The following is a 26344-nucleotide window of genomic DNA, read 5'->3' on the forward strand; positions in this document are numbered from 1 at the left end:
TGACAGTCCTAATTGAGATTGTAGATAGCGTGTCAATGATCCAATTGAGAGATATGTGGTGGTAATGCACTTAAAAGTCTGCGATCCGCCATAAAGGAAGAAGAAGCCTCCTCATGCGCCTGCTTCTGAATGCGCACAACAGGACGTGCTTAGGAGAGTTAACATTGGCATTTCAGACATTGCGTGAATTAGAGTTAAAAGACATCAATAATAACATCAATGTATCGTCACAAGCTGCAGGGTTTAATTTGGTTTTGTTTGTGCATGTTTTTTTTTTATGTTTTAGCTGTTTTTCGCAGTCACCTCCATTATAAGACTGATAGACTGCAATGGTTTAAGCTAAAAATCTTGGTTTGTTGCCTGCTGAAGAAACAATGTCACAGATCTTGGATGCCTTGAGGGTAAGTAAAATTTTCATTTTTGGGTGAACTATCCCTTTAAGAGGAAATAAAGTAAGAAAAAATGCAACAAAATTAATAATGAAATAATAAAACAAATCTTTGACGTCATCTAAGCTAATATAATTCAAAAAATGTAAAACTTTGATGTTTAAAATAAATATTTTTCTCTTAAGGAAAAACTGACCAAAATATCAATGACTCATCCTGAACCACACTGATTTTTGTCCAATCAAATGCTCTTCTGAGTGAGAATGTGCCTGATGACTAGCATGCCTCCAACTAGCAAGTAGCAAATTATGGTTCATGGCTGTGACGCAACCACGGTTATTCAAACAAGCTTTGTGAAATACAGCAACTCAACAGAGCAAACTGCAAGGTTTTGGACTGAGGGCATTCTCCTGAGAAAACATCTGTGTTGTAATGCCCGCCAATCAGTAATCACCTTGATATGGTTTAAGTGCCCTTATTTGTGGCTGATGAGCTGTGAAAGAGTAAGATCTGTTCTAGACTATCATGCTCCAACAGGCCAGGCCTTGAAATGACCTGCTCCTGAAAAGTCTCAAAACGCTTGCTTTCATCCATCTGATTAAGGTGGAACAAATTTCAGTTTTCATGATTTCAGTAAAGGACCGATATGTTATCAGAGTCATACAAGAGTCTGATTTAACGTCAGCACATCAGAACAGTTGAAAGATGTTGAGCAGATAGCTCCACATGACTCGCATTGAGTGATGCCATAGTGTGTGATTGTGTGTGTCTGATATTGCCGTTGGCACTACACCTGTTTACATTCCCAGCATCATAAAGTGTGCAACAGTGATAGCATCAGATTCAGATAGTGCTGGTGTTGAAAACATGCCTTTGCAAATGAATCTGCCATGAAATCATTCTAGTCTGAACACACAGGTGCTGCTTTTAAAGAGCATAACGTGGCCATGTTTGTGTCGAGGTGGGTGGCCATGTAAAGCTTGCAAACACTGTTCATTTCACAATATAAAAACGTATAAAAAAACTTCATAAAAAATGTATTATATTTCTAAAATGATTATTATGATAGCCTAGTTGCACCACATTAGAAAATAAATAAATAATGCTTTGGTAATTATTACATAAAAAAGACATAATTAGGATATAAAAAATAATATAAATCAATATACTTCATGATTATGAGATAAAAGGTTTAAAGTATGAGATGAGAAAATATCTATATTTTATCTCATAATTTGACTTCCTCGTAATTTCTAGTGTTTATTTCAAATTCAGTATCATTTCTATTTTTATCTTGATTTCAACTGTGATCATTTCAGCTTTTCATATTACATTTTAATATTTCATAATTATGACATTTTATCTCAGTAAGTTCATTTAAATGTATAATTAATAATGACTCAGTGTCATATTTTCAATACTATACATCAACTGAAAATGTGGTGGAAATTTTCATGACTTTCAGAAAAAAAAACAAAAAAGAAAAGAAAGAAATTCATCTGTGACGTATGTGTATACACTGTTGGATATTGTTAAAAGACAAATTAATACCAAAAATATGAGCTTTTGAACCCTGTCCCATAGATTTCGAAGTGCATTTTTGAATGTTTTTACAAACTGAGGGACGAGCTGAAATTGTTTGTGCCACAGATGTTGTCCATAGAGCTTAACTTGTACTGAACCCATTGCATTCCTTTAAAACTGTTTAGTTACTTTTGAAGACCCCCCAACCTTTTGTTTTGACATCCTTTCAGGGTGATTCAAGCTGAAATCAAACCATCTGCAGCGGACACGTTTCGAAATAAATCCATACATGGCAAATGGCAAAAAAACCCTGAGTGTGTGTAACCCCCAGGAGAAGCTGACCGATCCCAGCTCGTGCAAACGTGTAGCGATGGTTTATCCAGGTTAAGCAAATAGCTGTTTTGTGCTCTGGGATGACATTGCCTGCCAGACTCTATGGGATGATCATTAGAAGCAGCTGTTGGCTTTTCTGCTGCATATTTCCCAGTTTCACTGAATGAAAAAGACTTGCGTTTTTTGTCTTCAGCCTTGAGGGGAAGAAAGCCTAGTAAAAGCCATAAATAATATGATGCTCTCACAGGATAGCATCTGAGGTAAGATGGGCTCTGCGGTAAACATACTTCCACATGGGGTTTGGACTGATGTTCTCACACATGCCAACTGTGAATCCTGCCAAATGGGATGCGTGGACTCTGAATTTGGTGCCGTCACTGTTCCTAATTCGATGATGAGGGTTTTGTATGCCAGTCTTATTAGTAGTGCATTTAACCTATTTATATTAGCACAAAATTATCGCAACTGAAGTCCGTTTGCGCAATCCTTCTGATCTAGATTATGCCTAAACAGTTTGTTCAACATCTCACAGTGATAGCTCTTGACTCTTGTGGGGAGTGAAGGAATGCTGTCTGGTAAAGTACTTCTCGAAACTTTGGGTCCAAGAACTGTCCTTTTGTAATCGAAGTGGATGACACAAGAATGATGTATTTCGAAATTTGCAAGAACATGATTGAAATCTGGTACCTTTAAGGGATAGTTCACCCAAATTTTTTTATTCTGTTATTACTCAGCCCTCAAGTTGTTCAGATTCTGAACCTGTGTGACATACATACTGCTTCTGGGAAACATCATCAGGGGGTGGATACATATGCACCAAAAACTTTCAATGTAAGTATGGGGGGTGGAAAATTACTGGCACATTCTACGAGATGATCCATCCCTAAAAGATACGTTTAAAGACCCTCCACTTATTGCTTACAATAGATCCAGAAACATAAGGGAGGAAAAATCTACAAGCAGGACTCTTAAAGGAACAATACCTCTTGGAAATGTTAAATGTGGTAACTGTATTAATTGTCAATGCACCAAAAATATAAAGTGTTTTGAACACCCTATTTTTTTTTAAAAGACAGACATATTAAAAGTTATTACATGCAATACTAAAAATGTCATATATATATATATATATATATATATATATATATATATATATATATATATATATATATTAGTGCAATGTCCTTATGTTGGAGAAACATCTCTACATTTACAGTTAAACCAGTAGCAAAACACTTGTCTTCCTTTCTATTTTGTTTTTGGTATTGAACATAAAAATTCAAGAAAGAGGAGGTAATATGGATCTAATTAGGAAAAGAACAGAGGCATTTTAGATTTTTTATTTTAAAAGTTTGTTCCCTATTGGGATGAATAAAGACTTGTAAGACTGTTTCCATAATGATTTTGCATACAGCTGTGCATTGTATTCTTTAACCTTTTTTTAATCTTTTTTTTTCTTGCATAAATGTTTTGAATGGAGAATCACTATGTCTGTTTGCAAGCAATACCTGTATATTTATTGTGTCCTTTTCTTTACCTCCTGTGTTTTTAAGGTGGTTGTTAGCATATTATAAAGGCAGAAAAAAACACAGATGTTAATATTATTTTAGTAAATTAAATTTATGTTTTTTTTTAGAACGTCACAGCCATGGACACCATTCACTTTCATTATATGGAAAAGAGCAGCTTGGACATTTTGTAAAACATCTCCTTTACATTTGGAAGGACCGAGTAAAATATAAATAAAGAATCAGATGAATTTAAATCCGGACAGCATGCAGTTCAGTTTAAACATAACCAGGACAGATGATGACTGGCTTGTGTGTCGTGGATCATGGATTTGTCAGGGATGGGATCTGTAGACACACACTGGACTTGCTTTGCTCTAGCAAAGTCTTGAGATACAGACCCGACCCCTACTGTGAGGTGAGAGCAGATTTTGGCAGGAGGGCAGGATTTCATAAATCAGCTGATGGCCTCTCATACCTCGGGGATATAAACACATCTTTTTCATATGTTTCATTTATGACATTGACAAATCGGATATGGGGTAAAGTTGCAGAGTTGTATTACATTTTAGTCACCAACAAGAGAAGTAAATATTTTTCAGTCAAATAATCTACCTCATCTATTATTGGAATGCTTTTGTTTTTTTTTTTTTTGTATTATTACATTTGTTGTGGAGACTCTGTTTGAGAAAAAACTTTCTTCCAGGATTTTTTTTTTCTCTCTCAGTCTACCCATACAGTTTTGGCACTGGAAACTCCCTGATGATTGAGAGAAAAAATCCGGCTTCATATCTCAAGTCTGGTCTTTCACCATGAGAAAAAATATGTAAAACAAAAACTGTTTGTCCAAATTTATGACTGCTCTGTTTTTTTTCCCTGTCATTCTATAAGCAGATATATTTTCTCAGGGGATAGTCAGTCTCTTATGTCTATAATCAGGACCTGACCTTTATACTGAGACAGTCAGTCACTGTGATGCCTGTAGAAAGCGTTATAAACATATCAACATCCCAAATGCATCATATGAAATATGTCAGTGACATGTTTATATACCCAATGAGAGGTATATGTAAAGCAAACAACTGATTTATGAAACACTCCACAGCATTATGCATCATCCATCCATGCAATTACATGAGATGCCCAAAAGAGGCCAGCACCTTCCTTACCTGACGGTCAGTCCTGAAGTAGCCTACCTGTTGAGACTTAATAAAAATATGAATTTTTATGAAAGGATACCATTTTTTTTTTTTTGGAAAAAGTGCTTTGATCAGGCTTATGCACTTTATCTCTATTGAAGAGATGAACCTATAGCTTTAATAAAGTGAGTTTAATATTCCATGGGGACTTGAAGATGTACTGAATAGTATTTAACACTCCCATTTGTCAAGAGCATTGTCTTTCAACACAAATGAAGACATGTGTGTGCCTACCTGGTGAACTATCTAATAAATCATCAGATTTTCTCAAAATATCTGTATATTATCAATAGCCGTTTTGGATTTTATACTGACACCTGTTGGCCCGGATGCATGACGTTTGTTTGCTGACTACCCAGGATGTGAATCGTTTATTTAGTTATTTAATTAATTATTTTGTCCTTCAGGTCACTACACAAGCACTTCCATAGGCTATAATAAGCGTTCATGGCTTCAGTCTCAACATTATTTTATGTTCAATTATTTGTGACTACTTTTTGAAATTATCGAGTAAAAATCCCTAAACTCACAGCGTTGATGAGGTTGCCGTACACAATCAAACGGGTGTTTTTATAACCACTCGTGCGTTTTCAAATTCTTCAACAGCTCACAGATTATTTAAATGAGAATTAATTTCCTTTAAATTAATTATTTCTTGATTTGCACGTTGTCGATGTGTGAAGGTGGCAGCCAATGAGCGAAGCCCTGGGCGGAGAACAGAGCAGCCGCTGAGCATGGAGCTCACTGAGGACACTGATGCAGACACACACACACACACACCGAGAATCTCTCTCTCTCTGTCTCTCTCTCTCTCTCCCCCTACCCCCCCTCCCTCTCTCTGGACTTTATGATCAACAATCATCTGCCTGTCTTTCCTGAACACCTGCACCAGGGATACAGTTTGATATTACAAGTAAGCTTTTGTTTTCACTTTTACGCGAATGTTTATTCATCATAATGCATGAACCTAAACATAGAACATATCCTTAAAAGAGCAACTTAGTGTTTATTTTTATTTTTATTGTACTTCTACTACTAGCTACTATTATTATTGTTGTTTTTAGTGCTTCTGTAAATCTCATCTGTATACCCTTATAAAAGCTATTTGTGACTTATTTAAACACCCCAAAGGTATTCCTAAACTGCGTGAGTATTTCTGCTGTACATAAAAAATGGTATTTTGATTGATGTGGGTAACCAAATAGTTGCTGGTTCGGTTCCTGACTTACACAGAATGAGAAAAAAATAAAATACTATTCAAAGTACTATTCAATGCTATTACAACAATAGTTAGTCAGTGGAGCTTCAAAATATCTTCTTTTGTGTTCAGCAGAAGAAAAATAAATCAGATTTGGAACAACTTTAGGCTGAGCAAATGATGACAGAATTTACATTTTTGGGTCAGGATATTGATGATCTTTATTTGAAGAACCTTAGGTGTAAATAGAAAATATGGATACATAACGGTTTTGGATATATAGTATTATATTGATGAGTGAGTGCATACATTTAGGTTGATATTTCTAAGACATTCACATGAGCAAAAATTTTAAACGGTAGAAGCATATGTTGACATTTCTGGAATATTGGTTTAATCTGGTCATGAAAATCAGGTGTTTATGGTACATACATATGCAGAATATGACCATATATTTTTATTAATATTAGAATATTCTTGTGCATGTGCATATGTTCAGTAATTGTCTTGTGTTATTGTGTTTGGTGCTGGTAACTTTGTAGACACATCAGCTGCGTGTCTTCTCTTCATCTCAGAACAGTGGGTTTTGTAGGAATAAAAAGAAAGCACCTGCTCTTATTCTTCATTATAGTGTTCATTAAAATTATAGAAATTGCATTTTTATTTTTACTTAGGGGAAATCAGTATGTGGTGCTGGGGCTTACGCGAGGCAAGCAATCACTTTTCCACACATGAAAGAAGAGCGTCATGCTCATCTGCTCAGGCCTTTGTTAGCTGGAGCTTTTATTGACATGATTAACTTTGACAGAGATCCATCTCTTCAGAAATCCATTTCTGCCCAGTTCTTTCCTTAAAAAAAGCAACATGCTTGGCTTCTATTTTTCCTCTCTGAGCTTTTAGGATTAGGAGTTATTTCAGGGTAATTAGTAAGATATCTGTCATGTTGATTTTGAATATTTGGTTTTCTAGACTGTCTGATGGATATCACTGTACTGAGCATTCACAGTTCAAATTAAAGTCTCAAATACAGTGTCTGATCAGTCGTGATGTAATTCCCAATTGGTTACTCAAGCTGCTGTAATCCTGCACGTCTAAATTAAAGGTTACATTTCTGAGAAATTGGCAGGGCTAGTTGCTAATCTGATCTCCATTTGACCCATTGATTATCATTTAGAAAGGCCTTTGAAGTGGCAGTTACTTCAATTCAACTCATAATTCAGTTATTTCCCTTTGAGGAGGCCGATTACTATAAAGATCTTTACCACAAATGTTCTGTGTATGAGTGAGAATGCATTTGTTTGCGTTTGTGAGTGTTTTCTTCGGAAGTAATGATTTTGGATGATGGAGGGTAAAGTTATGGACTGCTGGAAGCTGCGGGGTGTTATTTAGTTTTTGGGGGGCATCAGAGGGTCACAGACATTCTGAAACATAATTTCTGCCTTGTTTGGAATAATCATGGGATTTATAGATGGTTTGAAGGTTCCCTAGAGAGAAAGGCTTTGAAAACAATCTTAATTTTATTTATATAAAACTCTTTTATCAAATTTCAGTTGGCAATGCCACTGAATCACAAATGAGCCCTAAGCAGTTGTTTCCTCCGAGGTCCTCCGAAGTAGAATCTAGAGCAGCGTCTGAATTTTAATTTCCAAAATGAAAATTGGCTCGGGCCATCCTAGATGTAGATGAGATCCTCTGCTGTGAATGGGTGCCATCAGAATGAAAGTCCAAACAGCTGATAAAAACATCTCCAGCAATCCACACCACTCCAGTCCATCAGTTAACGTCTTGTGAAGTGAAAAGCTGTATTTTTATTAGCTGTGTAACAAAAAAAAATCCATCAGTAAGAAAACCACTTCAAACCATTGTTTCGGGCTAGATGAGTCCTCTTTTCATAAGAAAAATTTGCGCATATCATATACATTTCATTTGCACATATCATGTATCAAGTTAAAATGCCCTAAAATGGATTTGTTTCTTACAAACATGCAGCTTTTTCACTTCACAAGATGTTTGAAGTCATGTGGATTATTGTGATGTCTCATTCTGACGGCACCCATTCACTGCAATGCATCCATTGGTGAGACAGTGATGTAATGTTAAATTTCTCCAGTCCTGTGTTGATGAAGAATCAAACCCTTCTACATCTTAGATGGTCTGAGAGTGAATACAATTCTAGAATATAAAAATTTTGGGGTGAATTATTCCTTTAAGTTCTCTGTAGGGTGCCAGGAGCTTTTCAAATGAGTGTATGGCCCAAATGGATGACCTCACCTCCTTCTGTCATTAGAAATCTCTCATTATGACCCACAATCATTTTGCAGTGTTAGATTATTAAAGGTCAGAACCAGGTTAATGTCAGATGGTCCCAGATCAGAATTAAAAACTATGCACTGCTTTCTCCTCCAGGCATGGCAGCAAGTTGGTGCCTCTTTTGACACGGAGTGGTGCCAGATTATTCTCTCATTATACCCCCTCCTCTCCAACATCCCTCTCCTTTCGCCAAATCCAAATGTCACAGATTTCATCAGTTTGCGCAAAGAATGTCACTGTATGATAAACTCAGAATGTCACGGCAATGAAATCTTACATGATTGATGTTGGCGAGGTTATGACTTTACAAATGCGCTGAAAATGGCTTGATTAGACAATCAAGCTGTGTTTGGATTATTTTCTCACTGTAAGACTATTGAAAAGTTTGTAATAATAATAAGTTTAGGATATTTGAGTGGTTCTTGCTAGACCTCATACCTTTTTTAGTTTGAGGCATTGCTAATGAATGTGTGACCATGTGTCATGTTATGTGCTTAAAAATGAGTGATTGTCATAATATACCTCTTCAGATGAAATCTACAGAAGTGGATCCGGGGTTATTCACTGACAGCTACTGCAAAGTGTGCAGTGCTCAGCTTATCTCTGAGTCACAGAGAGTCGCCCACTATGAGGTGAGTAACACACACACACACGTTCACATAAAGCATACACATTTACTAATACCCGTTAATTTGATCCGCTGTCAATAATTGATCCGGTCTGCTGCGCACTTTCTAAAATGAGAGCAGATAAGTAGGTTAATTAGATTTTTGCTGATATTATTCATATGCAATTAAAAAGAGAGAGATGAATTTCACCCTCCGTCAATCACGGTATGTAAATACATTTATTTCTGATAATCTAGATATGTAAGTAGGTTACCAACCAACATAGATATCCCACAATCCTGCCCATAGGAAAGTCAAAATCATCGGTGAGATCAGAAAATTAAACAAGGATAATACCTCAATTATTTCTTCCAGACAACACTGAAATTAACTGGAGAGTTTGGTGCATGTCTTCTGTTGATTTTTCTCTTGAGAAATCTCTGGTGATCTCACATACATGTGGAGTTTCATAAGCAATCTCAATATTTCACTCAACAGGCTGAGATTTCAGTATGATCTCAAACATTTCTCATTAATTCATAAATGTGTATCCACATTTAGATATTTGTACTGTTACTGTATATCAACAAATATAATAAAAAAAAATATGACTGACTATAATAATAATATGTACTTCCCTTTAAACTAAGTATTGTGGCTCATATTTGCTTGGTTATGTCTAAAGCATATTTATATTTGTTTTAAAACAAAACTTGCTTTGGAACCCGATTTGAACCATCACAGATGCAAGTCACATGACTAATTTCAATTAATACACTAACAGAGCATGAGGGGGAACACAAATTACCCTCTACGTGTTAGCATTTTAGTACATTTAAAAAAGTAATTGCTTTTGTTTATTTGCATCAGTTAATGGTTCACTGATGCATGTTCCCCAGTGGGATTCACCATTAGTGGGGTGCATATGGACCACTCGCAGCGCACTGTCAGCTTTCTTTCTTTTTAAAACTCTCCTGATTTTTCGCAGCAGCTCGCTATAGGAGCCACACTATTCCTGGCAAATTCAGAGCTGTTTTCTAAGGCAGGATCCAAGTCAGATAATTACTGGATATCTGCAGTTGTGAAATGTCGGCCCAAGTTAAAAATGTGTGGTTGAATAGCCCAGTGGTTTTGGTCTTCTTCATTTTTCTCTTTGCGGTTCAATTGAATGCATCGAGCGAGACAGTGGTTGATTCATATGACAGCTTCTTGCTCAGATGTCATTACCTCAGTCATGAATGGAGATGTCTTAATTATTGCCTGTCGTTCTCCGTCTCCTGAGGGAACAGAGCCATGTGGTCCACACTTGCACTGGCTGAGAACCAGCTGTTCGCTTGTTAACCCAATCTAGAGTCTGGTCTCGTGTGCAATATTATATCTCTCATGTTTAAATAATGAGGCTCTCAACATGAAAAGTTCAGATTTTATCTGACCTTTTTGTTGCTTGGCATGGTCATGCAGGATGGCTGTCGGTACAAGGATCAGCGGCTTTCTTAACACTGCTTCCTAGTGAAAGATCATGTTTAGAGATTGGTAGGTCACAATCGGGTTGATATATATTTCTCCAAACAGTTTGGGATTATTCATTACATTAATTTTTAACCAGTTGTGGACTAATTTTTCCATTTATTTTCTCTATAGACATTTCACTAAAAAGTTTAGGTTTGAAGTCATTTAAATATCTGAATCAATGAAGTATTTAAAAGAAAGGCAAAATGGGATATACTGTATGTTGAGAAAATGAACTACTCAATGCATGTATTGCAATTGATGTCATTCAACCAGAAAATATTTGAAAGTCATTAATCAATGCCATATATTTGATGTTTATTGCAGAGTATTCATATATATATACTGCAACACACTGTAAAGGGGTAAATGTTAAAAGGCAATGTTAATTAGCTAACTGTTACCGTACCTTATACCGTATTATATTACATTGTTGTATTACATTATAGTACTATTTTAAATATAAAAAGTAAAAAAGTAAAATGTTTCAATTATTTGTTGATATATAAGTTGATATGCATATTTTTTCAGTAAAAAACTGGTAAAATTATAATAGTTTTTTTGTAAGGAAAAGTATGAATAAATCACAAGACATTATTTAAAAAAAATTTAATAGATAAATATGTTGATACACTTTTTTTAAAAACAGTGTGAATTTATTAACTTTTTAGAATTTTATGAAACAAGAATTTAGGTAATGTAAAAAGTCACCAAAATGTAAAGTCTGTTTTTTTTTACTTTGTATATGTCATTTGTATGTCTGCAGAGATTTTTTTTTAAAATCTGATTTCTTGGTAACAGAGACTTTTCTGACTGGTGGATCTTTCTTCATGATTATAGTGCAGTGCAGTTTTACAATTAAACACTTTCTACAAAACTTGCAGCACTAGGATGTTAGGTCTGTATTGAAAGCTTTACATTGCTAAAGATAATGCAAATGAACAAAAGTTGCACTTTTTACAGAACCCTACAGTTGTGCTCTACAGCCAACAAATGCATCGTAAAATGTGCGGCATTTTCCTCATTACAACACTGTGACACATCTGCTTTTGGTTTTCTTTCATTTTCCTCGCAGAATTCGGAAAACAAAGCCCTGAGGTGCAAGCTTGTTATTGTCAGCTGGTTGGTGCTATAATGAGGACGGTAGAAGTTTGCTGGAGACAGAGCGATGAGGCTGCGTGGTCATGCATTTAATGAGACCGATCCGTGTGCCACCACCCCGCTGAGGAGAGTCGAGCTCCCTAGAACGAACAAAGTCAACGCTAGCCCTAGACGCTTCGTTTATTACATGAGAACAGACAGTTAAGATCAATGCCAAACATTCATCACAACCGCCTAACTGGGATGTTGTGGCATCTTTATGTATAAATGCAGCCACAATGCAAGTGATTCAGTTGACCTATGCAGGGTCAGATACCTTAAAGTAGAGGCCTGATATTGTGTCAATGGGTTGAAATGATCAGATGAGCAAGAGGAGAGGGAACAGGTGAGGGAACACCTCAGGGCTGAGTCCCGGGTCAATTATCACCTCACTGCTCTATTCTGAAGCTCCTCGCAGAGGTGAAAATTCACTCTAGTGAATGTGAACACAAGTGTAAGTTAAATATCAATGGTTTAGACCGGCCTGACACAAGGTCTGCTTGACTAAATAGATTCAGCTTTAATAATAATATTTGCAAAATGATTGGAACAGTTACTCTGAGCTGTGAAAGGAGAAGTGCAGCCTAAATAGTCATCATTTACTCCCCCTCATGTCATCCCAAACCTGACTTACTTTCTGTGGAGCACAAATGGAGAAGATTCATTAAAAAGTCATTATTTATAAGTGTTAAATACCATGTATATTTGAATATATAAACTAAACATATATAAACTAAAAAGAAAGGAAAATATTCAGCAGAATGTTCATGCTGCTGTTTTCCATACAGTGTTCAGACTGTCTGTCTTTTTTTTTCTTTCTTGGCTGTTAAAGTTACATTTAAATACATTTGTAATTTTTTAATATATTTTTTTTATTTTAATTAAATTTTATTCAGTTTAAATTTTGAAATCAATGTTTAATAAAAAAAATATTTTATCACATTTACTGAATTTGCTATTAATATGGTTTCACTCTAAAGATGAGTCAGAAATCATGAGATTAGTTACAATTATTCATTTTATTGACATCCCAAAACAGTACGAAATAGTCCATACATCTATAATCTATAAGTTATTAATTTAACATTACTTAAATAGTGGGTGGAAGTCAAGTTGATATGGAGTATATTTTCTAATATTATCTTAATATAAGATAATATTTGAATTAATTTTGACATTAAGGACTGTGGCAATATAAAAGACAATCATTTATAATTTTTTTTATATATGTTTTCACACAGTATTGATCTTCATACATGAAATTAGACAGTATACCTGTCATTTTTTATTTTATAAAGTGGAAGATTATTGAATAAACATTTAAATTGAATTCTCTGGCTCGCATAATGCTTTCATATCAGCTTCAGAAGATATATAGTGTATGCGTCAACCAAACCACGTGATACTTTTATGTTTATGAAAATATCAAGGACATTCTGTAAAATCTCTCTAGTGTTTCCAGATAAAAGAAAGAGATTTGGGGAGTTTTTAGGAGTGAGTTTGACCAGAGATTTCATTATTGTGAACTGTTCCTTTAATGTCTGATGATTCATCTTTCTGCCTTCTAGACTCCCAAAATCCTTTTGTTTTCCAGGCATCATTTTAGTTTATGATGGCTTAAAGGGAGATATAACTCCACATCACTTTCATGCAGATTTAGTGTTTTGGGGGCAGATATCTCTCTGGTTGGTTGGTTGATAATGGATTGGAGGACCCTTGGTGAGAATTACTCTTCTGGTGCCGTTTTACTGTTCATACGGCTGGGCATTCATCGGCTGTACAACAATCAATACGGACCTTTATCCACCCACAGGAGCGATCATTCAGAGCCCAGAGAGGGGCATATCAAGCTTTGAGAAATGAAAGCAGTGGCCCATAATCTTGTTCCTGTAGCTCTGATGAGAATTGTTTGGGGCCTGACATCACTTAGTTTGGTAATCAATAGCGAGTTGTTTTTCTGTCAGCACTGTAATGAAATTGGCTGATTTTGAAAGCACCTCTCATATACTGTCCCATCTCTCTCATTTTCTTGCAGAGTCGAAAGCATGCAAACAAAGTTCGTCTGTATTACATGTTGCACCCGGTGGATGGTGGCTGTCCTGCAAAGAAGCTTCGAACAGATGATGTAAGTGAAGAAATACACACCTGCATGCGGTTATTTAACGTACATGCATTCGTTTTGATAGCTAGTTATGCTACTTGTCTTTATGGCAGATTACGGCAAAAAAATCTAGCACCTATTCCGATGGGAATGACTGGAGGACCACCATTTTCACTTCTTCTATGGTATTTGGACTGGCCATGTGTTTGTGGGTTATATGTGCAAGAGACACAGTCATGGGTGCGAGTTCACAAAATCTTTTACCTGATTCAAGCATTTTAAGGGAATGTCTTACCCTAGTTTTTTGAACTTCAGTCCTGTGATGGCATCCCTGTGTGTGTGTCTCAAGCCCAACTGCAGACCTCTTGAAAACATCTGTGCTGTTGACCATTTCTTCTGATATAAACTCAGTTTTACACCAAATCAGCATTAGATAACACTTGACCATTTTAATTAAAATAACAGACTGGCAGTCTAAACCCCACAGAAACACATATAAAGCATCTAAAACATTTGAGTCTCTGCTCCTCGTGTATTTCTACGGTTTATCTCACAATGTAAACTTGTGTCAGTTCAAGTCGCCATGTCTGTTGTCTGCAATATTGAAAATTCCCTTGATACTGAAAGCGATGCCGTGATGTGTTGATTGTTTCCAGCCGAGGTCAATGTCTAAACAGACGTTCATGGTTTAGCTGCGTGTTGGTGAGGTCTTTCCCCTCGGGTGAGTAAATAAAGACATTATGGCGTGTCAGGAGAGGAATAACAAGAAGCAGAACGAGTAGACACAGATCGATGCCTGCGGCATTTCTAAAACAGAGAGAAGACAGACCTCAGTTCAAGCGCAATGCTTAGGGAACAATCAAAGCTTGGAAGTCAATTGTGGTCTCATTATTTCATGTTTAATGGAACATTTAGTGTAAAAAAAAACGAAAATGCTGTAATTTATTGTCTATTTTTCAGTGAAGAAAAGAGAAATTTGATGAGTTCATAGATTGTCTCGTAATACTTTTTGTAATGTTTTTATGATTCATATTCCATAGACTCACCTGCTTTTATAACCTGTGTTTATTGCATGGCATTGACCTTGCAAAATGTATTTTAAAATACACCGAAAATATCAATGTATTTTCTTGCCTTTTAAAGGGAAATTTGTAATATATTTTGGCATATACATAAAAAAATATATATTTTTTTTGTTTACATTTTTTTTCTGTATTTAGCATATTTGTAATACATTGTGAACTATATATATATATATATATATATTTTTTTTTTTTTTTTTTTTTTTTTTCGGTGTATGAGTATATACATATAAATACTGCCCATTCAAATAGCTTCAGTGTTGGTATCTATTGTATTTAACAACTTTTTCAAAAGAATAGTTTGATTGCACTTTAAATAATGATTAGCATTTAGCTTGGCTAGCTAAAGTTTCGAAGTTACTTTCCCAACAGAACTCAGAGCCAATATCAGTCGATATGAGAATCTCAGAGCAGTTGCATCAGCGCAGGAAGTAGAATATTTGTGAAACCAGTTTTAGAATTACTTCTCCACAGCGCGACCCACATCTGCCAGTTTGACAGCCAAATTTCATATCTTCCTCTTAAAGTTATAATAACACATTTGCTTCATAAATCATCCTGTTCTCTTGTATCATTAGCTGAAGGTGATAAATGCTTCTGGTTAAAGGATATCAGAGTATGTGTCTGCCTCTGTGTCGTCCCAGGGCAGTGCGGAGGGAGACGTGGACAAGAACAAGTGCTGCACGCTGTGCAATATGTCGTTCACTTCGGCGGTGGTGGCCCAGTCGCACTACCAGGGCAAGATCCACGCCAAGAGACTCAGGCTCCTGCTGGGAGAGCCACCTGCCATCACATCTAAAGGTAGGAGGTGCTGATCTAAGATCAGGTTCACACTATCTAGATCACCATATTTATGGGCCATGCTGTTCCTGAATCATACTTTAATGAGCTTTACCTGTATATGACGTCCTAAGCAGCCTGTGGGGATGTGAACTGTTCAACCAAGGATGTTTGAAAATTATGCATGGACACGCACCACTTACATTTTAAAACTGGGTTTTGACAAGTTTGCAGTTTATTAGAACTGCAGCTGGATGTCCTGCATGGGGCCGGTTGAATAAAAGGTTTAGACTAGTCTTGCTAAATAAAAAAAGTAATTTATTTTCTTAATTCGGTTACAATAAACCGTAGATTAGTCTTAGTTGAATCCAAAAATAAATATTTGATAACCGCTAGTTGGTCACACTCGTATGTAAGACACAGTCTTAACATAAAGGCTACGTTTATGCAACTGGCCTGTGTTTTTTTATTTATTCAGATGTGAGGGCATTAGGCACATTAGAGGTTTAAGACTGTCGCTTGCGGTGTGTTTATGATAAGAGCAAAGCCTGTAGCTGGAACAACACATCACAGACTCACTTAATGTGCATGACACCCGAGGGTGCAAAATGACCGAAAAAAAATTATATAATAATTTTTCCTTGTGATCTATTTAAAGTATCCTTTCTGAATAAAAATATTACTTCCTTAAAATAAAAATAATATAAAAAATTATGCTAACTTCAAACATTTGAACAGTACATCCAGAAAGCATTTTTGAAAGTGGCAGAGAAATGCTGAAAAAAGTTCTAGATTTGTTATGCTGATAACATAATTGACAGTGAAAACATTTGTGTATTAAATTGGGAAAAAATGCTAAATATTTTCACTCGTGAGGTATTTTCATACTCTTGAGCCCACTCTATCTGTCAAGGTAGTGTTTCATATCACACTCTGATCATGTGTTAGAATGAAAACACCTCAGAGATTTGGATGAACACTGAGGAAAAAAGAATGCTTCACGTTATCTAGTTATTTTGATACCTTCTATAAATACACTTGTAGAGCTGCCAATGTCATCTACCCAGATATATCCTTCACTTGAAAAAGCGCAGAAGAGCCAAGACACGCTCAATTTGTGCCATTCACCATTCCTATTTTATACGTAATGACGTGTGACTGCTGTCAGTGTAATCTGTTGTTTGCTGTTTACAATGACTGAGTGTGGTTTGATGACTAAAAACCTTTTTTTGACTTTGTAATAAAAAATTTACTTCTCAAAACAGACGAGGAAAACACAAGCTTATACCTTCTAATGTGAGACGAATTACATCCCTCTGTTTATGAAACATATTCATCATATTAGAGTCATGAGATTCAGAATGCATCTTATTAAGCTGCAGCCACAGGGGACATCCCGTGTTCCTAATTTGCGTCCTTTACCCATGAAATACTTCAAACTGACATGAGCCTGTGACAGGTGAGACAGACCGCAAGCAAAAGATGTCAACTGAACCACATATACGTCTCGGAAATTCTAATATGTGTTATTAATGCTGTCAAACACCTGCTGTTGTGGACTGGATATTGATAAATAAAATTAGAAAAGGATATGCCATTTTAATTTTAAGGCTCTCCGTTAACTTGGCATGTTGCACATGATTTAATCTACAAATATGTCTCTTTTTTTAATCTCTTCTTCTTGTTTTATTCTTATTCTTCAGAATGTAGCCTGTTTGGTAATTAATGTACAGTACACTAGTATACTAAGTCTGTTATGCCCTCTTTACAGAGGCGACAGCCAGTTCAGAGCATATGGTGACTGAAGACTCGGCGGGAAATCCTTCTATACATGGCAAGCTCTCACACCGCTACTGCCAAATGTGTAAGGCCTGGTTCAACAACCCCGGCATGGCCAGACAGCACTACGACGGCAAGAAGCACAAAAAAAACGCAGCCCAAGCCAACCTCCTCGCACAGCTGGGTAAAAGTCTGGAGGATGGAGATGAATTGAACGGTGTGTTCTGAGAGGAACAGACAAAACATAATTTTAAAGGGACAGTTCACCCAAACGTGGATTAAAAGCAACTGTTATCATTTACTGATGCTTACGTTGTTCCAAACGCGATGGTTTTAAGGTTTACAAATTATGCAAAAATACCATGAAAGTAGGCTACAAAACAAAGTGATCCATTTGACTTGTGCAGTAATTTCCAAGACTTTTCTGAGTTGGATCTTATGAGTGAATCATTTGATTTGGTTCACAGAACCACTATAAATGATTTCACTGGCTAGGACCCGATCGCCGCAGTTAATTGCAATCAGAATTTTATAGTATATAATTTTCAACATTTCATTCTGTTCATTACACAAAGCTTCGTATGACTTCAGAAGACTTGGAATGTGGTTGTACGCACCACTTTTACGACATTTTTTAAGCTTAAAGGTTTAATTGTACAGTATTTCAAATACTTTGGGGAATGTTTTGTGTTGGAACAATGAAAGTCAGAACAAACATACATGTGAGTCTGGAGTCTGGTGCACAAAACCAGTCATAAAGTAGCACAGGTATATTTGTAGCAATAACCAACAATACATAGTATGTGTCAAATTATCGATTTTACTTTTATGCCACAAATCATTAGGATATGTAAAAATATATTCGCATTAGTAGTATGCATTGCTAAGGACTTCATTTGGACAACATTAAAGGTGATTTTTTGCATCTTCAGATTCCAGATTTTCAAATAGTAGTATCTCGGCCAAATGAGTGAGTGAGTGAGAAGACTTTATTAATCCAGAGAGGGAGACTGGTTTGCCACCAACTTAAAACATACAGCCACAAGGACACCACACAGCTAACACATGTAAATAAATAATTCAACATTTAGACCATGAAAACACGATTAAGAGACCAATGAGACATGATTATAACAGGATACAGTTATACAATTCAGAAATGCAAGGCAAAGAACAGACAGTTCAACAGTTTGACAATCAACAGTGTTCATTAAAATATCTGACCGCTGCAGGAACAAAAGTCCTTCTCAGTCGCTCACTGGAGCACCGAGGCATAATTAAACGCTCGCTGAAAGAGCTTCTAAGTCCATTAAAAACAGTTGTAGTGGATGGCCTTCAAAAACATTAACAATTTTTAATTTCAACCTTATCCTCTTCTCCACAGTGACCTCAAGTGAGTCTGGGATAAGACCAATAACTGAACCAGCTCTCTTGATCAGCTTATTTATCCTATTTTTATCATCAGCAGATAAGCTAATACACTTCATAACATTCCATAGACCTTGTGTGTTGCTAATGGACATTTTACCTTCAACACTTTCCTTATATTTGAAATATTTCAAAGTGTCTCAAAAAAATTGACCCTTATGACTTGTTGACTGGAGTATGAACGCTGGCATTTCAGGGCGTTAAATATGAACAATTTTAATGAAAAGAAGTCCAGGTCATATTTTCTCCAAAAATGTTAAAACAATTTTAACATAACATTTAGTTTGCATAAAGAAAATTAAACCTATTTGTTTATTTTTATTTTTATTTTATTTTTTTAATTAAACATGTTTCTGTCATTCTCAGTCTCAGTGACCATTCTAAGCTTAAAAGAGCTTAAAAGCTTGTATCTCACAAGAGGCTATTTTTACAAGGGTGACTTTTTGTGTTCTGCAATGAAACTTTTACTGGTTTGAAATGACATGAGGGTGAGCAAATAATGACAGTGTTTTTTTTTGTGTGTTGAACTGTCCCTTTAAAACAGTACATTCACTTATGATAATGTTTGTTTTCATCAGTTTGTGGTAATGGCTCATAAATGCCATCATTTAAGCACAGATATAATTTTAACATTGACCATCCTCAGTTTTACAGGCCTCAGTAGAGGCATTTTAATGGTCTCGGAGTCTTTTCGCAAGCAGGCATTTCATTAAAGTTTTGCATTATTCAGCAGCTACAGTAGCTAAAGGGCTTTCGTTCAAGGCTATTATCAATAGGTTATTAATGGTGCAACAAAGGACCTCCCCGAGCGCAAGATCTTTGCTCACCAAACAAACCGACGATGGTGGAGGTTGCAGACAACAAAGACACCTTGTTGTTGAGGTTCAACGCATGGAGAAAAGTGTGGACCAGCTGCTGTTTGGACAAAGGGATTTCGACTGAAAAGTGTCCTGTCCCTCAAGTCAGGCTTGTGACTCATTGCTGCAGTTTTCATTAAGGCTTCCCAGTACTTCACTCGCCAATAATAGTACAAGCACTCTATTTTTGTGCTGTGCCTGTGAGATAATAATATTAGTCTTCAATGACTATGAACATAGAATAGTATTTGACATGCTATTTCTGCTTGTTAGCAACTGTCTGTGTTAACGCTGGTCTATCGTTAAATAAAAGTTAGTGGCACTAACAGTGGCACTCCCAATCAATGTTCAGCAGCAGTCAAATGCCATTCCATAGCATTTTCATCAGACTTCCCACCTCACAGGAAGTCAGACACTGATTTTCCAAGCTTCACACAAGCTTCTCATTTACTGGTGTGTCCTAGTTAGAGGTGGAGAACAGATGTGGTGTAGGAAGACAGAGCTGTGGGAGGATACGACTTATCAGCGCGTTTCACGGCCCCTTCTGTTATGTGCTTCTAATCATTGAATGAGCACCATTCCAAAGAAAAGCTGCGGTGCTGTGGTTGCAAAGATGAAGCCAACGTAATCTAGAGCTTTGATTGAATATAGATCTGTGGTAAATGTTATTGATGAGGCTTCTAGATGAGCCTCCATTCATCATCTGGCCTGATTGCCCAGATACTGGGATAACAAAGGATTCTGCTTGTTTAAACAGAGGCCGTGCTTGATTTGTGGCATATGTAGGGGTCATTTAACACCACCCATCTCCCATAGTAAATCACATCAAGTGTTAGATGGATGCATGAATAGACATGTTCTTTGAATATATGAGGCATAAGTGGACATAAGCTTGTGTTTCTATGTGAAGGAGGCATATATATTTTTGGTTTTATGCATAATTTGTTTACTGGAGCAGGAAGGATTGCATTTCAGGGTGTTATATATGAAGGAATGACACAAAAACTAGTCCAAGTCATAATTTACTCCAAAAATCTAAAGAAAATATTTTATATTTTATTATTACTTTGATATTATATTTTGCATAAAGAAAAGCATGAATAAAATTAGACCTATATATATATAGGTCTAATTTTATTTATGCTTTTCTTTATGCAAAATATAATATCAAAGTATATATATATATATGTATATATATATATTTACATATATATAGGTAATTCTCATTAGTCTCAATGGTTATTCTCATTAGTAGGTACACACTTTAAGGATCATTTTAGACAAAAAAATTGTACAAACTTTTTAATATGTATATTAATATAATAAAAAATTGCTATTTATTAACATTTTTGTAATTCTTCGTTTCAGTGGTGATTTTCATTGCTTTGTACATATTTTAAAACTTTTTTTTTTTTTACATATTTTCATTTTACACAAAACATTGGTAATTTTACAACAACATTCATTACTTAACATTAGTTAACTACTTTTACTAAGCATGAACAATACTACAGAATTTATTAATCATGTTAATTTCAGCATTTCCTAATGCATTATTAAAAATCTAAAGTTGTGCTTGTTAACAATAGTTAATGCACTGTGAATTAACAGTGAACAATTGTATTTTCATTAACATTAACAAAGATTAATAAATACTGTAATAAATGTATTGTTAATTGTTTGTTTGTGTTGGTAAATACATAATTAACTAATGGAACCTTAGTTTTAATCGTTACCAGAAAGTTAAATAAAATGTACACAAATGTAAATTTAATAATAATTATGTTGTAATATATATATATATATATATATATATATATATATATATATATATATATATATATATATATATATATATATTGGTGTAATTCTCTTTAGTCTCAGTGGTGATTCTAATTACTGCAATATATTATGTAAAGATATTATGATTTTATATATATATATATAGGTAAAAAAAAAAAAAATGAATAGCTATTATTTTTATTTTTATTTTTATTCTTTGTCTGAAATGTAGTAGCCCTTTATTTTTCTTTACTAAAATTAATAATAATGATTTTAGGTCACCATTGTTTTTGTTTTTGTTTTTTGCATGAAAAAGAATAGCAATGTGCTGTGCTCAGACTATATGCTAATGTATCCATGTAATTCGTGTACTGTGAAGAGACGGTCAAATGCTCAGGGCATTATATTTACACTCATAAGATTCTAGTCTAATAGATGTGTTTTTATTTATGTCTGCTCTTAGGCCTGAAGCGGAGTCACACATGTGAGGTCTGCAGTGTTACGCTCAACTCCGTGGCACAATACCACGCACATCTGCAGGGCTCCAAACACCAGAACAAGTGAGTATCAGCCACTGAGACCAGAATCAAAGGTAAACCAGCAGCGAATCACATAATGAGAATGTGGGAGAAAGTACATTTCTAAACAAAAACGCTAATTTTAATAAAGCATAATAAGATTCATTGAATCATTCACCAAGCAAGTCAATCAGAAATGTAACCACTCGTAATACTCAATAAGACACTCTCTGGTAGCCACATACTGGAGTAACAATTCAGAAAGGTCCACTGAACGAAACTGTTCAAAAGCAGCACTCATAACAGCAGGCTCGAGGTGTTAACTTGCATTGTGTTCATGTGAGTGAAGTTAATGGAGTGTTGTATATGCGATCGATATCTGCCCCGAATCAATATTCTGCCTGACTGGAGCATGTCCTCACGGTACCGTACACGCCACAGTTTCCATGCGGAGGCTTCAGCGGAGCAGGCAAGGTCACAGCATAATGTGTTGGGCTGCATGGAATGTTAATTAGGCAGGGATGGAGGAGAAGGAACGCGAGAAGCATGATGGGAACTGCCAGGCGTGTCCAGGCTGTCACAGAGTTGCACGCAGTGGATTATTCCACCCTCTCATCATGAGATCTGGTCATAAGCATGCACAAGAAGAGGCTGCAATGAGCACACACAAGGACGACCCTCAACGCAGAGGACCCTGAGGCTGAGACATTACCGGAGATGATGTTTTAAAGGAATAGTTCACCCCAAAAATAAAAAAATTGCTGAATATTTACCCTCAGGCCATCCAAAATCGAGATATGTTTGATTCTTAATGGGAACAGATTGAGAGAAATTTTGCATTATGTCACTTGCTTAATAAGGGATCCTCTGCAGTGAATGGGTGCCGTCAGAATGAGATTCCAACCAGCTGATAAAACATCACAGTAATCCATAATTAATCCACACAACTTCATTCCATCTTGTGCAATGAAAAGCTGCGTGTTAATAAGAAGCAAATCCATCAAGTTGTTAATCATTCATAATCACAGTGAAAACATCCATCCCATGTTGTCCTTTCACATAAAAATCCACTTACATAATTGTCTTGGACTGCTTTGCTTGTAAATGCTGCTTGATCCGTGCATATTTCTCTCCCAATTCAGGCGAAATTACTTTTTCACTGGAGGAAACAACATTATAGATTGAGAACTCGTACTTTAGATTGTCTTTGTTTCTTATAAACACACATTTTTTTTCTTCACAAGATGGACTTCACAATTGATGATTGTTGTGATGTTTTTATCAGCCTTTTGCACTCTCATTCTGACGGCACCCATTCACTACAGAGGATCCATTGGTGATATCACACACGGATGTTTCTTCCTATACCTTGTTTTGATTGCCCAACTGAAATGCTTAATTCAGTCTGTCAGCTGATCCCAGTTCAAAAAATAATTTACTCATTTTCATTTTGTGTCTCATTCAGATTAAAAACCGAGGATCATTCAGAAGGTCCAGACAATGGTAATTCACAGAACGCTATTCACTTATAAGATTTGTTCACAAGCAAATCACCTCTAATTGTCTAATTGTCTCTAATGTCTAACTGTTACAGTATTTTATTAACAAATAAAGCGTAGCACTGTGCGTTAAGTCATCATCGACGTTACATATTATGTTTGAGTAGAGCTGGGAAAGTGAGCACTCAGGGCATGAAATGAGAGTTTGACATATGTTCAGTAAGCCTGTTTAGTCATGGGTACTTAGACACTCCCTGTGAACTCCTCACCTCCACCAACACTGCCAAACAGAGCAGGGGACTTGGTCATCAGCCATCTACATTTCATGCTTTTTGTCTTGTTCCAGTTCCCAGTCCCCGCTTCATTAACCTCATAAACACATTTGACAGAGAGCAAAGAGTTCGAAGTCTGTCTGGATGCCGGTGTCCGGATCTTCTTGATCTGGCTCAATGGAGCATCTGCTGCCAGTTTTGTGACAAACACCAGAATTGGAAAGTCAATGATGGATCAATAAAAGAGCGATGAGTGTCACTGCTTGAGTTCTGTTCGGGTCACTCATCACACACACTTCCAATCAGTGTTAATGGAATTACTAATGACAATTATCATTGATGAAGTGTTTTTGGATTTGCTTCAATTAAAATTGAACTGGTACATACAAAAAATGTAGCGGGTTAATTATCTCAGCTAAACATATATAGATGAATCAGATATATACACAACATATATCTTCACAAAATGACACAAATGCACAAGTAATTTGAACTAACTTACATACATACATACATGTGGTCCTTCCTTAATGCACTAAAACACAAAAACTGAATAAGTGAAGTGTAAGGTAAAAATATATTACTAAAGAGTACTCCCTGTATTTGATTGATGCATTGATCAATGGTAAATAAGCACTTAATTTTACACTGAAATTGTACTTTTGTTTTGCTTGCTTTCCCTCTCAGCTTGAAGAACAAATGAAGTTTGATGGAGCTCCCCTATTTCATCTCTACTCCTGAAACTATTTGAGGATTGGTCCGTGGAAGTCATTGTGCCGTGACAGTGATGTGGACACTACCAGTGCAGACAGAGACCTGGACTCTGATGATGGATTATGGAGTGCATTTAGCTAAATTTGTACATAAAAGGAAAAAAAAAACAAGATTACATCCTGAACACTTTAAAGTATATATTTAAGGCATGTCAACAATTATGGCTTTTCTATTTTAATGTGGTGTGATTAAAAATATTATGATTGTATTCATATTTTAATTCAATTTTAATTTGTGTGTGTGTGTGTGTGTGTATGTGTGTGCTCTTGTTATTGTGACATATCAGGACACAACTCTGTATAATGACATGGGTATGACACAGTTATTACAAGGAGAGGGTGACATGAGGACATAACCCATGTCCCCATTTTTCAAAAAGCTTATAAATCATACAGAATGAGTTTTTTTGATAAAGTAAAAATGCACAAAGTTTCCTGTGAGGGTTAGGGTTAGGTGTAAGGTTGGTGAAGGGCCATAGAATATACAGTTTCTACAGTATAAAAACTATTACACCAATGGGATGTCCCCACTTTTCACAAAAGCAAACGTGTGTGTGTGTATGTGTGTGTAAGATCTGAAAATGTTATATTAGAATGAAAATGTCATTCAAATGTTGTATTTCTCTGTAGTCCACTAAATATGTAAGCATTTCCTTGTTTTGTTGTGTACATACTGTACAGTCTGAGGGAACTTCTCATGAATGATATTGAAATGAGACTTTGTCAACATTTTGAAGCTGAAGTTAATCATCATACTAGTAATTTCATAACTTCATCAAGACTTTCTAGTAATGGGTCATCCTAAATGTTCAGCAAACGCTTTTTCTACATCAGCCACTTTATGAATAGACTGCTATCTTTTGCAGTGACTGGAGAAGAAAGAAGCTATGAGGAGATTAAGAGATTACCAAGAGATTACTATAAGGAAGCATTCCTGAGATAAAGAATTAATAGTCTGCTATCACACTGTACTTTGCTGAAATTGGGTTCAGTTTAGTGCTTTCCACAAACGACTGAACACTGATTTCCATTTGTTCACATAAGCTTTGTGTTTACATTTGAAAAAAGCTGAAATAATCGAATTATTCCCATAATTATGACTTTTTTAAATGAAGCTAAGATGCTAGCATTATTTATAAGTACAATATTGTTTTGCCTCTTATAAATGACATATAACAGTTCTGACACAAATATGATATACTCACACTTATTTAGCAAGTGCCACTGTTGTTTTCCTGGAATGAGAAGCAAACAACAGAACACAAAGCCATCCCCATAAATCAGATCTCAGTGTGTCCCAAAGGCCTTTTTCTTACAGCGGTTTTCATTCTGCTGGAATGATGTGCATTGTAAGAGGACCCATAGGGCTTTAAAGATAAAAGGAACAATGTAAGACCGTCTTTAGAAATGAAAGGGATTGCAAGTGATTCCCAACAGACAGTGGCTGGATCTCCGAGGGGTTTCTGATGACTGTTCCCTGATGTACTGAAAAAGTTTCTCCAAATCTCAATTTTAGCAGGTTTCATCATGCTTTGAGAAAGTCAGACAGTTACTGAAATCTTAAAACATGGAATTATGGTGGTGTAGTATTTAAATGCAGCTTAAGTTCACAAAATAAGCCAGTTTAAACACTGCGGTTTGATTAAGATGTCCTGTATCCAACATAGAAATTGAATTTGTGGAGCACATTTTCTGAAGGTAGAAGTATGGATTTCCTCACGCCGACAGTAAGACCAACATATAAAACACAATACA

The 26344-nt window shown here is 35.8% G+C and overlaps 1 protein-coding gene across 2 annotated transcripts; it reads left to right on the plus strand.

The window, feature by feature from the left end:
- Positions 1-5576: 5576 nt before the first annotated feature.
- Positions 5577-24846, plus strand: LOC113054281 (zinc finger matrin-type protein 4). Of its 2 annotated transcripts, XM_026219713.1 has the most exons (8): positions 5577-5866; positions 8992-9093; positions 13754-13843; positions 15546-15702; positions 17453-17677; positions 21991-22087; positions 23511-23548; positions 24504-24846. In XM_026219713.1, the coding sequence occupies exons 1-8, from the start codon at positions 5801-5803 to the stop codon at positions 24506-24508; spliced, it is 780 nt and encodes a 259-aa protein (XP_026075498.1). In that variant the 5' UTR covers positions 5577-5800; the 3' UTR covers positions 24509-24846. The 2 variants fall into 2 exon arrangements, with proteins under 2 accessions (XP_026075498.1, XP_026075499.1); XM_026219714.1 differs by lacking the exon at positions 23511-23548 and having other exon boundaries at positions 5580-5866; positions 24504-24844.
- The last annotated feature ends 1498 nt before the right edge of the window (positions 24847-26344 follow it).

This window comes from Carassius auratus, chromosome 35 (assembly GCF_003368295.1).
Source record: "Carassius auratus strain Wakin chromosome 35, ASM336829v1, whole genome shotgun sequence".
In the NCBI taxonomy this organism is placed as follows: Eukaryota; Metazoa; Chordata; class Actinopteri; order Cypriniformes; family Cyprinidae; genus Carassius; species Carassius auratus.